At 45.8% G+C, this 12,971-nt stretch overlaps 3 protein-coding genes across 3 annotated transcripts; 2 read left to right on the top strand and 1 right to left on the bottom strand.

Annotated features, from left to right (window-relative positions):
• Nucleotides 1-7: 7 nt before the first annotated feature.
• On the bottom strand, nt 8-689 carry LOC135676123 (basic blue protein-like). Its single transcript, XM_065186967.1, has 2 exons — nt 431-689; nt 8-360 (listed from the first exon to the last, which is right to left on the bottom strand). Exons 1-2 carry the CDS (start codon nt 624-626, stop codon nt 161-163), a joined length of 396 nt encoding a protein of 131 aa, XP_065043039.1. The 5' UTR covers nt 627-689; the 3' UTR covers nt 8-160.
• Nucleotides 690-4,160: 3,471 nt separating this feature from the next.
• On the top strand, nt 4,161-6,717 carry LOC135676121 (subtilisin-like protease SBT1.7). Its single transcript, XM_065186965.1, has one exon. The coding sequence runs from the start codon at nt 4,305-4,307 to the stop codon at nt 6,606-6,608; it is 2,304 nt and encodes a 767-aa protein (XP_065043037.1). The 5' UTR covers nt 4,161-4,304; the 3' UTR covers nt 6,609-6,717.
• Nucleotides 6,718-8,158: 1,441 nt separating this feature from the next.
• On the top strand, nt 8,159-12,508 carry LOC135676120 (probable protein phosphatase 2C 78). Its single transcript, XM_065186964.1, has 4 exons — nt 8,159-8,759; nt 8,880-9,247; nt 11,612-11,848; nt 11,938-12,508. Exons 1-4 carry the CDS (start codon nt 8,501-8,503, stop codon nt 12,202-12,204), a joined length of 1,131 nt encoding a protein of 376 aa, XP_065043036.1. The 5' UTR covers nt 8,159-8,500; the 3' UTR covers nt 12,205-12,508.
• Nucleotides 12,509-12,971: the final 463 nt, after the last annotated feature.

The following is a 12,971-nucleotide window of genomic DNA, read 5'->3' as shown; positions in this document are numbered from 1 at the left end:
GTCCCCATTCAAAGCGAAAGATTAGATCGGAGAACAAAAGGGATCGAACATAGTAAGTATTACAGGCAACTGACATTTATTTCATGATCTAAGTCGAGCATTTTATGTGTTCAGTGCCCCATAACTGCTGCTCATCTAACTATCGCCGTGCCGTCGTGAGTCAAGCGGCGACGATCGCTATCTTCATCCCGGACTGGCAGTGGCCGGTGAAGTTGCAGATGTAGTAGTTCCTCCCCCTGGCGAGCGTGATGCGGTCGTTGCCGGAGGTGAACACCCTGGAGCCCCGGGGAGTCGAGCAGCCGTTGTAGCCGGCGGCGTTCACCGCCACCACGTTGTGCACCGACGGGTTGTACTTGAAGACTGCAGCAGACAAAAAAAAGGATCAGCCGGCAGAAGACTGAGGCCCAGCACGAAGCTGGCCAGCACTCACCGAGCACGTCGCCCGCCCGGAACCGCTTCCCGCGACTCCAGCTGGCCATGTTGAAGGACCAGCCGCCGCTGTCCCCGACGGTGTAGGTGGCCGCCTCCGCCACCTGGACGTGAGCGAGCAGGAGGCAGAGCACCACCAGCCCCAGAGCCACGGCCGCCTGGCCACCTGCAGCAGCACTGCCCCTTCCCTGCGCCATCACGAACGCTCCTGATGCGGGGAATGGTGGTGCCCAAAGGACCCCGTCGAGTGCCTTGGGTGAGGAGGAAGGGGGTGCTCTATATAAGCCTCCAGCGAAGGTGAACACTCAGTGGGGTTGGAAAGAGAATGGCTTACAAAGTCGTCAGGCCTCTTCACTTTAACCTGTCGGTCGAGTAATCAAGATCGGCCAACCACCCACCCCATTACCACACTGCCATTACTTTTGCACAAGCGAGTCAGATTCTTGCAGCAACTTTTGCCGTATCCACGCACAGCAGCAAGCTGGTTAGGTGGGCAGGAGATGGGAGAAATGGGAACGGAGGATCGCAGGGTCGACGGGACGCTAAGAGAATCGGATGATGTTTTGGTGTGGAATTAGGTCTGCTTCAACCCAAACCCACCACCATTTTCCTATCCAGAGATCTCGAAGCTTGTCGACGAGGTAAATCTGGAGTCCATTATAACATGATATGTACCAAACATTCTCCCTGTGATGCAAGAATTTACCACGTAAATGTTCCCTTTTACTGAAGATTCTTTTAGGGAAACAAATGAAGCTGACTTGAGTTTGAGATGTTGCAGGGCATTCTGCTGTAGACGAAAGCAGATTGACTGGGAACGGATGACGCTGTGTGATGTTGGGTTGACGCCACTCACTTACTGCAGCCGATGCGATGGCTAATCGCACAAGCCTTTGATGGACGGGCCAAGAGAAAACGAAAGGAATGAATGCTTGTGGGTTGCATCAGTGAATACTCGTGATGAAGTCAGCTGGAGTGATTCCTTGGGTGACCATCCCATGAGATGAAGAGACTGAAGCCAGCTGACGGCGTTTCTTGGGCTTTGAGCTTTTAGAATTCTCGATGAATCCGGTCACCACGAGAAGAAGACGAAGGAAGGGATGGCATGGCTTTTCCTACTTCCCTGAAGCTTTCGGAGTCGGTCTTTGCACGTCGAGAATGGTGGGTGGTATCATGGAAAACCGTAACATGACCTGCACAGAATGGACTGAAGAGAACGGCAGCACCTGGGAGACGAGCTCACGAGAACCTGCTTCTGAGAAGCCCCATGGACCCATGGAGTCGTACGTACGACTGCGCCTCCTGTCGCCGGGATGTCGGCCTCTGATTTGAGCGTGGGATACGCCTAATGTGCACTTCCGATGGCCACAGCAAAGCACTTCCTTCGGTTCAGCCATGGCTTATGGTCTCTTTTGCGTGTCTAAGACAGCAAAGAACTGTAATCAAAAGGAATCTGAGATCAGAAGCTCGTCAAATTTCAACCACTGTTACCACAGTTCAATTAAAAGCTCTGTCAACCGAAGCGAATCACAGGAGTTTAACAGCTTGTCATGCGATATCCTATTTGCGGAGAAGGCATATATTTATTCGGTCAATATAAAAATTATAATTATGTTAATATTAAGTATAAAATTTTAATGTCGAAATGAAATAAATTTTATCATTCGATATTATTCATAAAGTCTTTATCTAATCTATAGGTGCATCGTTATCCAAATTTGAAAATTATAGTTATATCAGATTTTTGGACTTATACTCTTCTCTCTTCCTATCTTTTTTTAACAGAACCATTATAAGATATTAATTATGAACCAATAGAGATTGAGAATAGATCTATAATATATTCTTGAAACTAAAAAATATCTCCTAGGTGAAAATAAGGATAACTAAGATAGTTACTCCCGTTAAGATCATATCATAAAAAATTCTATTATAATTATAGTTTTTTTTTTATTGATCGATAATCAAAAATAGACTCCAATCAAATTTATAATATATCTTATCTAATTAGATAAGGTCACATAATCTAATATTCTCTCATTTAACCTATTAATTTACAAAATATTAAAAAAATTTAAAATTAAAATAAATAAAATAATATATTTTTTATTTTAAAAATAATTTTATTTATATGGATTTTAAAATTTTTAAAAAATATTTTACATGTGCATATAAATTTTATAAAATGAACCAATAAATCTAATAAATATAATAATATCACATTAAACCTAACTATCAATACGAGATATAACGGTTATATGTCATCAATATCATATTTCCTTTTATATATCACAATAATATTAATCTTTTCTAATATAGTAAAAAATAACTTATATAATTTATTTTATCAAAATAATCATGTTATTACATTCATATATAAATATGAACATCATAGTAAAAATAAATAATTTTAGTTACATAAATAAGAATATGTCAATTGTGATGTGCTTGATACATAAATAAAAATGTCAATTATGATGTATCATCGTATCTTTTACTAATTATTCACAAACATAATTATAAAAATATATTCTTTTAAATATTTTTAAATTAATAAATATATTATAATTAAACTTCTTTTTATTGATCGATAATCATAATTAAAATCTAAATATATGTATAAAATATCTTACCTTACATAATCTAACACTCTCTACCGTAACCATAGTGATTTAGGCATCTAATGAATGTCTCATTCATCGAAGAACAAATTATGTGGAATCCGGATCTGCGCAGATAAGGGAGCGCGATGGAAGCAGGCGAATGACAGCCGAACTGTCATCTTCTTCCCTTCCAGCTTCTCAAATAAGAAGTCTGGTGGTTCGCCCGATCTCAGAGAAGGCTGATGGAGAGGTATGCGAGGAGGTATGACAAAGAATGCATGAACTTGACGATGCTAAACCATGCAAGACCTTCCGTCAACAGCTAGGCTTCAAGCTTCCCTTCCTACCTCTTGTTCGCTTCGATCACAAGCACGCGGCTCCGAGTTTGTTTCCCTGTCAAGTCCATGAACTCCATCGCCTGTATAGAGAGTTCAGAAGAATTTGATGAAGAGACCGAGGTTCACCAACTACACTTGGTTTAGCCCCGGTGAACGGGTACTCGATCTTGAACTTCCAGCAAATGAATACACGGACAGAGAAGAAGAATAAGAAGAAGATACGGTGTCAGAGTTCGAACAAGAGTGTGACGTAGAACTGACTCTGGCCACAGGAGGAAGCAGCACGAGGTTCTGAAGCAAGTTTTCGCTCATCATCAACTGAGTCCGCAGGCAATGGCGTTAAGAATCGCTTGGACTTGGAAGGACTGATAAGAGGAAAGGCTAAAGCAGACATCTTGGCAATGGCGATGTTTGAACCTCAGCATGACTTGTTGTAAGCTTGCATGAGAGCCTCAAGATCTACCGTGTGTATCTACCAACAACGTGATCATCGATTCTTGAGGTCGTCAGTAATCTTGCAATCAGCAGCCCGAGATCGACATCTTCATGGACGAAGATGCTTACCGTGCAGGTCCCTCCGCTCCCCTCTTGACACCCGTGAGGAGACATGGCTCCTCTGGTCCTCCCTTGCTCCACAGCGGGCAGAGCGTACGGCCTCTCTTCTTCCTCCCTACACGACAATCTTGTACACGAAGAATCTTACCCTCTCCGACACGCACCCGGATAAAGATAAACGATGCAGGAATGGTCTCATACCCTAAGGAAGACGAAACGCATGTGACTCCTCTCCCTCATCTTTGTGCTTTCCCCTCAATCTCCTCCATCGTCTTCTTCTTCTTCTTCTTCTTCTTTTTGCTCAGCCTATAAGCAAAGCCTTCCACGGCATATAGCTCGAGAGGAAGCTTACCAACGTTCATCGAGTCGGAACTAAGAGATGCGGAGGGGATCAGCGCAGCGGCTGAGGTTGCTGCTATTGATACTCTGCTGTAGCAGCGCCGTCGCAGCTAAGAAACCGACCTACATCGTGCACATGGCCAAGTCCCGGATGCCACCCAGCTTCGCCGAGCACCGCCACTGGTACGACGCGTCGCTCCGATCCGTATCTGGCTCCGCCGAGGTCCTCTACTTTTATGACACCGTTGCCCACGGCTTCTCCGCCCGGCTCACCCCTGCCGAGGCCCGCGCCCTCGCCCGCCGCTACGGCGTCCTCTCCGTCGAGCCCGAGACCCGGTACGAGCTCCACACCACTCGGACCCCCGAGTTCCTCGGCCTGGACCGCGGCGGCGGGTTCGTCACCTCGTCCGACTCGGATGGCGACGTCGTGGTCGGGGTCCTCGACACGGGCGTGTGGCCCGAGAGGAAGAGCTTCGACGACGCCGGGTTCGGGCCCGTCCCGGCGAGTTGGAAGGGCGGGTGCGAGGAGGGCAAGGACTTCGTCCCAGCGGCCGCCTGCAACCGGAAGCTGGTGGGGGCCCGGTCGTTCTACAGGGGGTACGAAGCGAGCATGGGCCCGATGGACGAGTCCAAGGAGGCAAGGTCGCCAAGAGATAATGACGGCCACGGGACCCATACCTCCACCACCGTCGCCGGCTCCGCCGTGCCGGACGCGAGCCTCCTCGGCTACGCTGCCGGCACCGCCCGCGGCATGTCTTCCCGCGCCCGCGTCGCCGTGTATAAGGTCTGCTGGGTCGGCGGGTGCTTCAGCTCTGACATCCTCGCGGGCATGGACAAGGCGGTGGAGGACGGGTGTGGCGTCCTCTCCCTGTCCTTGGGCGGCAGGGTGGCTGACTACTACCGGGATAGCATTGCCATTGGTGCGTTCACGGCCATGGAAAAGGGGGTGTTCGTCTCATGCTCCGCCGGCAACGCAGGGCCAGTGCCGACCAGCCTCTCCAATGTGGCCCCGTGGATCACCACGGTCGGTGCCGGCACGCTCGACCGTGACTTCCCCGCCTACGTCGTGCTCGGCAATGGCGAGAACTACACCGGCGCCACGCTCTACGGAGGAGATCCCCTCCCGTCATCGCCCCTGGAGTTTGTCTACGCCGGGAATGTCACCAACACCACCAACGGGAACCTTTGCATGCTGGGGACCTTATTGCCGGAGAAAGTCGCCGGAAAAATCGTCCTCTGCGACCGAGGGATAAACTCTCGGGTCCAAAAGGGCTATGTGGTCAGTGAAGCCGGCGGAGTCGGCATGGTCCTTGCCAACTCGGCCGGCAACGGGGAAGAGCTCGTTGCCGACGCCCACCTTCTACCAGCCACCGGCGTCGGGGAAAAAGCAGGGAACGCCATAAGATCGTACCTTTTCTCCGATCCGAGCCCGACGGCGACCATAGTGTTCAGGGGAACCAAGGTCGGGGTCCGGCCGTCGCCGGTTGTGGCGGCGTTTTCCTCCCGGGGGCCGAACACGATCACCCGAGCCATCCTCAAGCCAGACCTCATCGCACCGGGGGTCAACATCCTCGCCGGGTGGACGGGGGCGGTCGGGCCGACGGGGCTGGCGGTGGATGCACGGCGAACAGAGTTCAACGTCATATCCGGGACGTCGATGTCTTGCCCGCACGTGAGCGGCCTGGCAGCGCTTCTCAAGGGGGCGCATCCGGAGTGGAGCCCAGCCGCCATCAGGTCCGCCCTCATGACCACCGCCTACGCCGCATATCCCAGCGGCGACTCCATCATCGACGCGGCAACAGGCCGCGCCGCCACGCCGTTCGACCTCGGGGCCGGGCACGTGGACCCCCCGCGAGCCATGGACCCGGGGCTCATCTACGACCTCACCGTAGACGACTACCTCGACTTCCTCTGCGCCTCGAACTACACCCCCTTCCGGATCGCCAGCCTCACCAAAAGGAGCAACTTCACGTGCGACGCTACGAGGACCTACGCGGTGTCGGACCTCAACTACCCGTCGTTCGCGGTGGCGTTCCCGGCAACGACAAGCGACGTCATCGTAGGGGATGCCACGACGGTGAAGCACAGGAGGACGTTGACCAACGTCGGGGGGCCGGGGACGTACAAGGCGACGGTGAGGGCGTGGGCGGGGACGGAGGCAGGGGGCGTGAAGGTGGCGGTGGAGCCCTCGGAGCTGAGCTTCACGGAGGTGGGGGAGAGGAGGGGCTTCACGGTGCGCTTCTCCGCAGCGGGGCAGCCTTCGGGCACGACGGGGTTCGGCCGGCTCGAGTGGTCGGACGGTGAGCACGTGGTGGCCAGCCCGCTCGCGTTCACGTGGAAATGAGAAGACGGTGCGAAGTGCACCGTGTGGGCATGTTCGTATCGCAAGCAAGTGTTGCTTTTGGCAGTTAACTGTAGCGTTTCTTGTGATGAGGACACCTAAGTTGGCTCGACCACTGTAGATTATGTTCGTCCAAATCGGACTCCAATGCGAACGCAAACCAATCCCTCATCTTTGGAGCGTACGACAGTAAATGCCCCGATCAATATATCATTTATCACCATCCAAAACGTGCTTACCATATTGGCCGATGGCGACACTTCTCATAGCCATTTCATCGAACACCTAACCTGTTCCTTGCAGCTCGTAGCTGTACTCGCCCCCCGTAGTCGAAACCCAAACCTCACGCTTCTCCCGTCCCATCCGAGAGAGATTGGAGCAGGGGATCTTTGTTGGCGAAGCTACAGTGCACGTACTGCTGCCACTTCTTGAACGGTATATACACACACGTATAGCCACTTATTGGCGATACTTGTCATAGCCATTTCGTCGAACACCCAACCGGTTCCTTGCAGCTCATAGCTGGACTCGCCCGCCGTAGTCGAAACCCAAACCTTACGCTTCTCCCGTCCCATCCGAGAGAGACTGGAGAAGGAGATCCTTGTACGTGATGACACAGCTGGAATTGGCGAAGCTACAGTGTATGTGCTCGTCGCTTCTTCAGCGGGCGGTCTCTTCTGTCGTCACGCAACGCAAACACAAGCGTCGTTTCGACTCTCGTACAGTAAATCTTTGGGAGTAGAGGATGGCGTGCGTGACATTTGACTACACATCAAACTCCACATGGTCAAGAAATGTATTATCAGAAATTTCTGCGAAGGTGGTGTCAAGAAATATATATATATATATATATATATATATATGTGATCTATTATCATTATATATATACATAATTGGTTTCTAACTGTCAAAGTCACCAAACTAAATATATTTTTTTAAAAAAATTTATTATAAAATCCACAAACGTGTTTAGATCAACGTTCAATACGACTATTGCTAAAATCTTTGTATCAATAAATTAACAAATCAGATATCATATTCCATATAGAAATATGATACATCATTGTCATTTAGTCAACACATCGATCAGCATTTGATAAGATAAATGATATGATAACGATGAGGATGTTAACTCGACATCGACAATCGATAATTTGACTCGAGACCAATTGTTATCTCATAATAATAATTTTGATGATTCGATATACGATTGTATGACATTTGGATAATTGAACGATTTGTATAATTTATAATATTTATTATATTTGTAAGTGTCCTATAATCATAATTTAGTTTAACAAAATTATCAAATTTTGATTAATTAAAAAACAATATTTATATCATAAAAGAAAAAGAAAATGAAAAGCTATGTTATTTTTAATCAAATATATCACAAATATTAAATTATTTGTGTATATATATATATATATATATATATATATATATATATATATATATATATATAGTATTAATCTACGTTTCTTCTGCTATCTCAGAAATAGAAATATAATAACGCCATTCCTCGTAGGGAATACGTCAGTGATCATCCATAGCGCCGGTTGACCAAGTCCAATTCCGCTTGTCGCCGCTCAACCGATGTGAAGGCAATAAATTGACCGAAGCCAGAAGACGAGGAGGCCGTCCGCGTTTCTTTTCCTCTTTGCTTAACGCGTTATCCACGCGATCTTTCAGCGCTTTCACCGTCAAATACCTCTATTTCGCGTCCTCCCTTTCTTCCGTCTCTTCCCACTCTCTCCGTGTTCCAAAATTGCGGTCCAAAGACCTAGCTCGCGCAGAAACGATCCCGACTTTTTGATCATCGGAGCTACCAGCGAGCGCGGAGACGAAGGAGATCGGACCTTTGGTGACCTCGAGATTCTTCGGCGGCGAAGGTGATGCTGCGATCGTGCGTGAGGCCGCTGGAGCGGTGCTTCGGGAGGCTCGGCGGCGGCGATGGGCTGATGTGGCACATGGACCTTAAGCCCCACGCCTCCGGCGAGTTCTCCATAGCAGTCGTCCAGGCCAACAACTCCCTGGAGGACCAGGGCCAGGTGATCACCTCCCCGTCCGCCACCTTCGTCGGGGTCTACGACGGCCACGGCGGCCCCGAGGCGTCTCGCTTCGTCAGCAACCGTCTCTTTCCCCATCTCGATCGTACTTCCCTCCGCCCTGATCTTCTCATCGTTTCCTTCGTCAAAATCGCATCTTGATGTGCCAATCTGGCCAAAGTTTTGATTTTTTTTTTTTTTCTGTTTGTTCTTTCGATTTGGGTAGGGTTCGCTTCGGAGCAAGGGGGTTTGTCGGCGGATGTGATCAAGAAAGCGTTCGACGCGACGGAGGAGGAATTCTTTCATCTGGTGAAGCGGTCATGGCTATCGCGGCCGCAGATCGCGTCGGTGGGATCGTGTTGCCTTGTCGGCGCGATTGCCGGCGACACGCTCTACGTGGCCAATTTGGGGGACTCCAGGGCTGTGCTTGGGCGCCGGGCCTTGGGCAGGAGGACCGTGGTGGCGGAGCGGCTGTCCACCGACCACAACGTCTCGGTGGAGGAAGTCAGGAAGGAGATCGCCGAGCTGCATCCTGATGATAAGCAGATCGTCGTTCACACCCGTGGCGTCTGGCGGATAAAAGGGATTATTCAGGTGAGGAAATTGCCTTGATTGCACAGAGCACATTGGTGTGAAGGATTAGATGGTTGATATTAGTTTGATTCACGAGAAGCATCCCTAGTGTTCTCTAAATTGATTGATTTCATATTCTTGTTCCTTTCTCTTTAGTATGTGGTTCATCAATTCCTCTCTTTAGAATTTTTGCTACACCTCTTAATCATGTCATCTGAATCAGTAAACACTATAAAATTACTCTTTAACAAATAGCTACTTTATTCCATATAGTAGAGATTCACCGTTACCTCACCGTTACCTCAATGCACTAGAGAAGTATACAAAATTTGTATTTTTGTCCTGATGATATCCGTCTTTTGATTCATACTTTCTTGTCCTCAATATTCAAGTGGCCTTGACATATGGGACGACAGTTGACATTTGATGAAGAGCTATTTCGTCTAAGCGATCATTTGAGCTTGGCATCATTTGTGAATATTGGCTGATTGATTAGTTTCCTAGGGTCATTCATGTGAGCTCTCCATGCGTAATGAAGGTACATGAATCTCAAAATGCCGATCGTTTGCTTATAGCCATGGAGATTCATTCATGTCCATGGATGAGTGATCACTTCAAGTAATTGTGCTGGTTTTTTTGCAACCTTTGGTCTTGTGCATCAAGTAATTTTTAATTTACTTCTAACTTCCATAATGAATTATAATACCATAAGGCAGACTACTATTAGGTTTTGTAGCGACTTGGTGGTGCCTAGATAATTGTCCAGATGCCAAAATGATAGTCTCATGGAAGTGATCTGAGTTTCGAGACGTTTGTACCAGCAATTTATTTGAATTTTTGCTGGTTTTTCTCATTTTGTAATGGTCTTCATCTGAACTGTTTGCTCTTATTCTCCATTTAAGGATGGTTTCTTACCTAAATAAGCTATTTTCAGAATGTAAATCTCCATGGGACATTTATCCTCTAATGTTTTGGAACTACCTTCGACACAAAAGTCCTCTCCTGTGGTTTATTTTCCATTTTCATCTTTGATTTATGGCTGGATCGATAATACTTCTGCATGTGAAGCTCTTCTTTTGTGTGAATTTGTAAGTTTCCTATGTAAAGGATTTTATTTATGTCAGGTCTTTTGTGATCTCATCTTATACATCTTGGGAGGTGACTGAGGGGGTAAAACACTTCAAACATGTCCATTCAAAGTAGAAACTTCCTAATGTGAGCTGTATCATGCGTATTTCTATAAAACGTGAAATGGACTCATGCAGATGCACAGTTTCCTTATGGTAGACATTAGAGAAAATGCATACTTTCAGGAGTACATTAGAGAAAATCCATTTAACTTCTTTATTAGTTTCAGTTTATATGGTTTATAATGTCAGCGTTGATTTCATTTGCTATCGTTTAGACAGAACCACCGTGAATTGGATCTCACATGCAATGGCTGAAAATTCCCATAGCGGATTGCTATCAGTGGTGGAACTTTCATTCCCTTCCCTGATTTTGAATGTGTCATTCTTGTCAGTTTACCTTTTGCTGAATCAACAGAAGGTTTTGCATCACGAATCCTAAGCTTTGCATGTGACACTATATTCCTTGATACTGGTCTCATGATTTACATTTTTATCTGCTGAAAGTGGATAATATTAGTAACTATTATCTTTAAGGTCACTTTTTATTTTATATATATTTTTCTCTCAAAAGCAAACATGCAGAGCAAAACCCTTCAAAAGCTATTGCTCTAAGCTTTTGATCCTAAGGAGACTGCTTTGTTTAAGTTTATTTTCTGTAACATGTCTTCAGTTTTTCTTTGTACAGGCTAGACCGCACTTGCTGTCTCCTTTAGTATGGTTAGCTTGCTATTGAGCTTGTATGCTTGTAAAATTTAACTGGAAGAAATAACTGCTGCTTATAGTGTTTATGTTGTTAATTTAACACAAAACTACTGCAACAATATCTTTGATGACAACATCCAAGAAGTGTCTACCCATATATTGTGAATAACTAATGATCAGCTTTTAAGTATTTGCTAACTGTGTGCTTTTATATGTTGTGTTGTCGTGAGATATGTTGTATCTTTTCTTGGCTTATTTCAAATCTCATTTCTAATTTAAGCTTTTTAATCCCGTCATTGTTGTGTCCTAAATAACATTGGTTTCCCCTTGTAAGGTCTCTAGGTCTATCGGAGACATCTACCTAAAGAAAGTGTATCCGTATGTTGTGAATAGCCAATGATCAGCTTTTAAGTATTTGCTAAATGTGTAATTTTATATGTTGTGTTGTCGTGAGATCTGTTGTATCTTTGCTTAGCTTATTTCAAACCTCATTTCTAATCTTTTTAATCCCGTCATTGTTGTGTACTAAATAACATTGGTTTCCCCTTGTAAGGTCTCGAGGTCTATCGGAGACATCTACTTGAAGAAACCTGAGTTCAGTAGGGATCCGCTATTCCATCAATTTGTTTCTCCAGTTCCGTTGAAGAGACCTGTCATCACTGCAGAGCCATCGATTCGGGTCCGAAAGCTTATGCCACATGACTTATTCTTGATATTTGCATCAGACGGACTCTGGGAGCAGTTAAGTGATGAAGCTGCTGTCGAGATAGTATTCAAGAACCCAAGAGCGGTGAGCTCCTTGGCTCACTTTTGCCTTTCTAACATGCTATGTCGTGCTTCTGATGGTAATCTTAGTCAATTCTTCACTGGCTCATGCAGGGAATAGCCAAGCGATTGATCCGGGCTGCTCTTAATGAGGCTGCAAGAAAGAGGGAGATGAGATATGATGATATAAAACGGATTGGAAAGGGTATAAGGCGCCACTTCCACGACGACATCACCGTAATAGTGATTTTTCTTGATCAAAACCATCAAGGCGTTCATTCAAAGATCAAAGGTAGCATATATGACTGCACTACGGCACCTGTTGACATCTTCTCCTTGAATGCGGATGAACCAGGCGATCCTGTCCGACGAGTCGAATAGATACTATTCTGAGGTTTTCCGGTACAACTGCTAGATACTATTCTGAGGTTTTCCGGTACAACTGCAGCATACATCAATTTCACCGATGATCTAACAGTAGTTGAATAAGATGGGATTTTGAATAAAAGGTCAATGGGGATGGTGTACATAGAAGGAGTCAAGACGACCTTGTCAAAATTTTGCCGCGCATCATTGCCTGTTCTCTTCTGTTTCTCCGTGGTTTTCTTGAAAGATTGTACATTGAATTGGTTGTTTCAAAGATGCTACTAGCTATCTTCAACTATTGTTGAGTGCTTCTTATGCATCTTCTGTGTTAATTAATATTCGACTTAACCACCATTTTAATTATTATTTTTTATCTATGGAAAATGTCACTACAAATGTTGGAATCTAAAACTAAATGTCTCCCTCTGAGAAGATCCAAATGTTCTGAAATATTTGTGGTATGATATTTTTCACATTCTTTTCAAAAGAAGTTCATTTTCTTTCACATTATTATATATTTCATGAAACATATCAGTCGTTTTCAGATATATAAAACCAGCAACAAAGTTTCTTAGAGAGATGACTTGAAATTTTTATATGCTTGGATACGATTTCTAATCCAATAAAACTCAGGGTAAACCCTTTTTAATCATAAAACCAATAAAAGAGAAAAAAAAACTTGGATATGATCGAAGGAAAGAAGCATATTACCTTCTTCGAAAGAAGGCATAGAAAAGATGATGGCCTCATAAATGCCATAATTTTGACGTACGGTGTGATCC

The sequence above is a fragment of the Musa acuminata genome, chromosome BXJ1-6 (assembly GCF_036884655.1).
Source record: "Musa acuminata AAA Group cultivar baxijiao chromosome BXJ1-6, Cavendish_Baxijiao_AAA, whole genome shotgun sequence".
Taxonomy (NCBI): domain Eukaryota; kingdom Viridiplantae; phylum Streptophyta; class Magnoliopsida; order Zingiberales; family Musaceae; genus Musa; species Musa acuminata.
This window is presented reverse-complemented; position numbering and strand designations above follow the sequence as displayed.

Bases quoted from the DNA above. Each gene is read 5' to 3' on its own strand.
- LOC135676123 (XM_065186967.1), bottom strand. From the start codon at position 626: ATGGCGCAGGGAAGGGGCAGTGCTGCTGCAGGTGGCCAGGCGGCCGTG. The intron at 361-430 runs GTGAGTGCTGGC...TGTCTGCTGCAG, and splicing joins CCGGGCGGGCGACGTGCTCG to TCTTCAAGTACAACCCGTCG.
- LOC135676121 (XM_065186965.1), top strand. From the start codon at position 4,305: ATGCGGAGGGGATCAGCGCAGCGGCTGAGGTTGCTGCTATTGATACTC.
- LOC135676120 (XM_065186964.1), top strand. From the start codon at position 8,501: ATGCTGCGATCGTGCGTGAGGCCGCTGGAGCGGTGCTTCGGGAGGCTC. The intron at 8,760-8,879 runs GTACTTCCCTCC...CGATTTGGGTAG, and splicing joins TCTCTTTCCCCATCTCGATC to GGTTCGCTTCGGAGCAAGGG. The intron at 11,849-11,937 runs GTGAGCTCCTTG...TGGCTCATGCAG, and splicing joins TATTCAAGAACCCAAGAGCG to GGAATAGCCAAGCGATTGAT.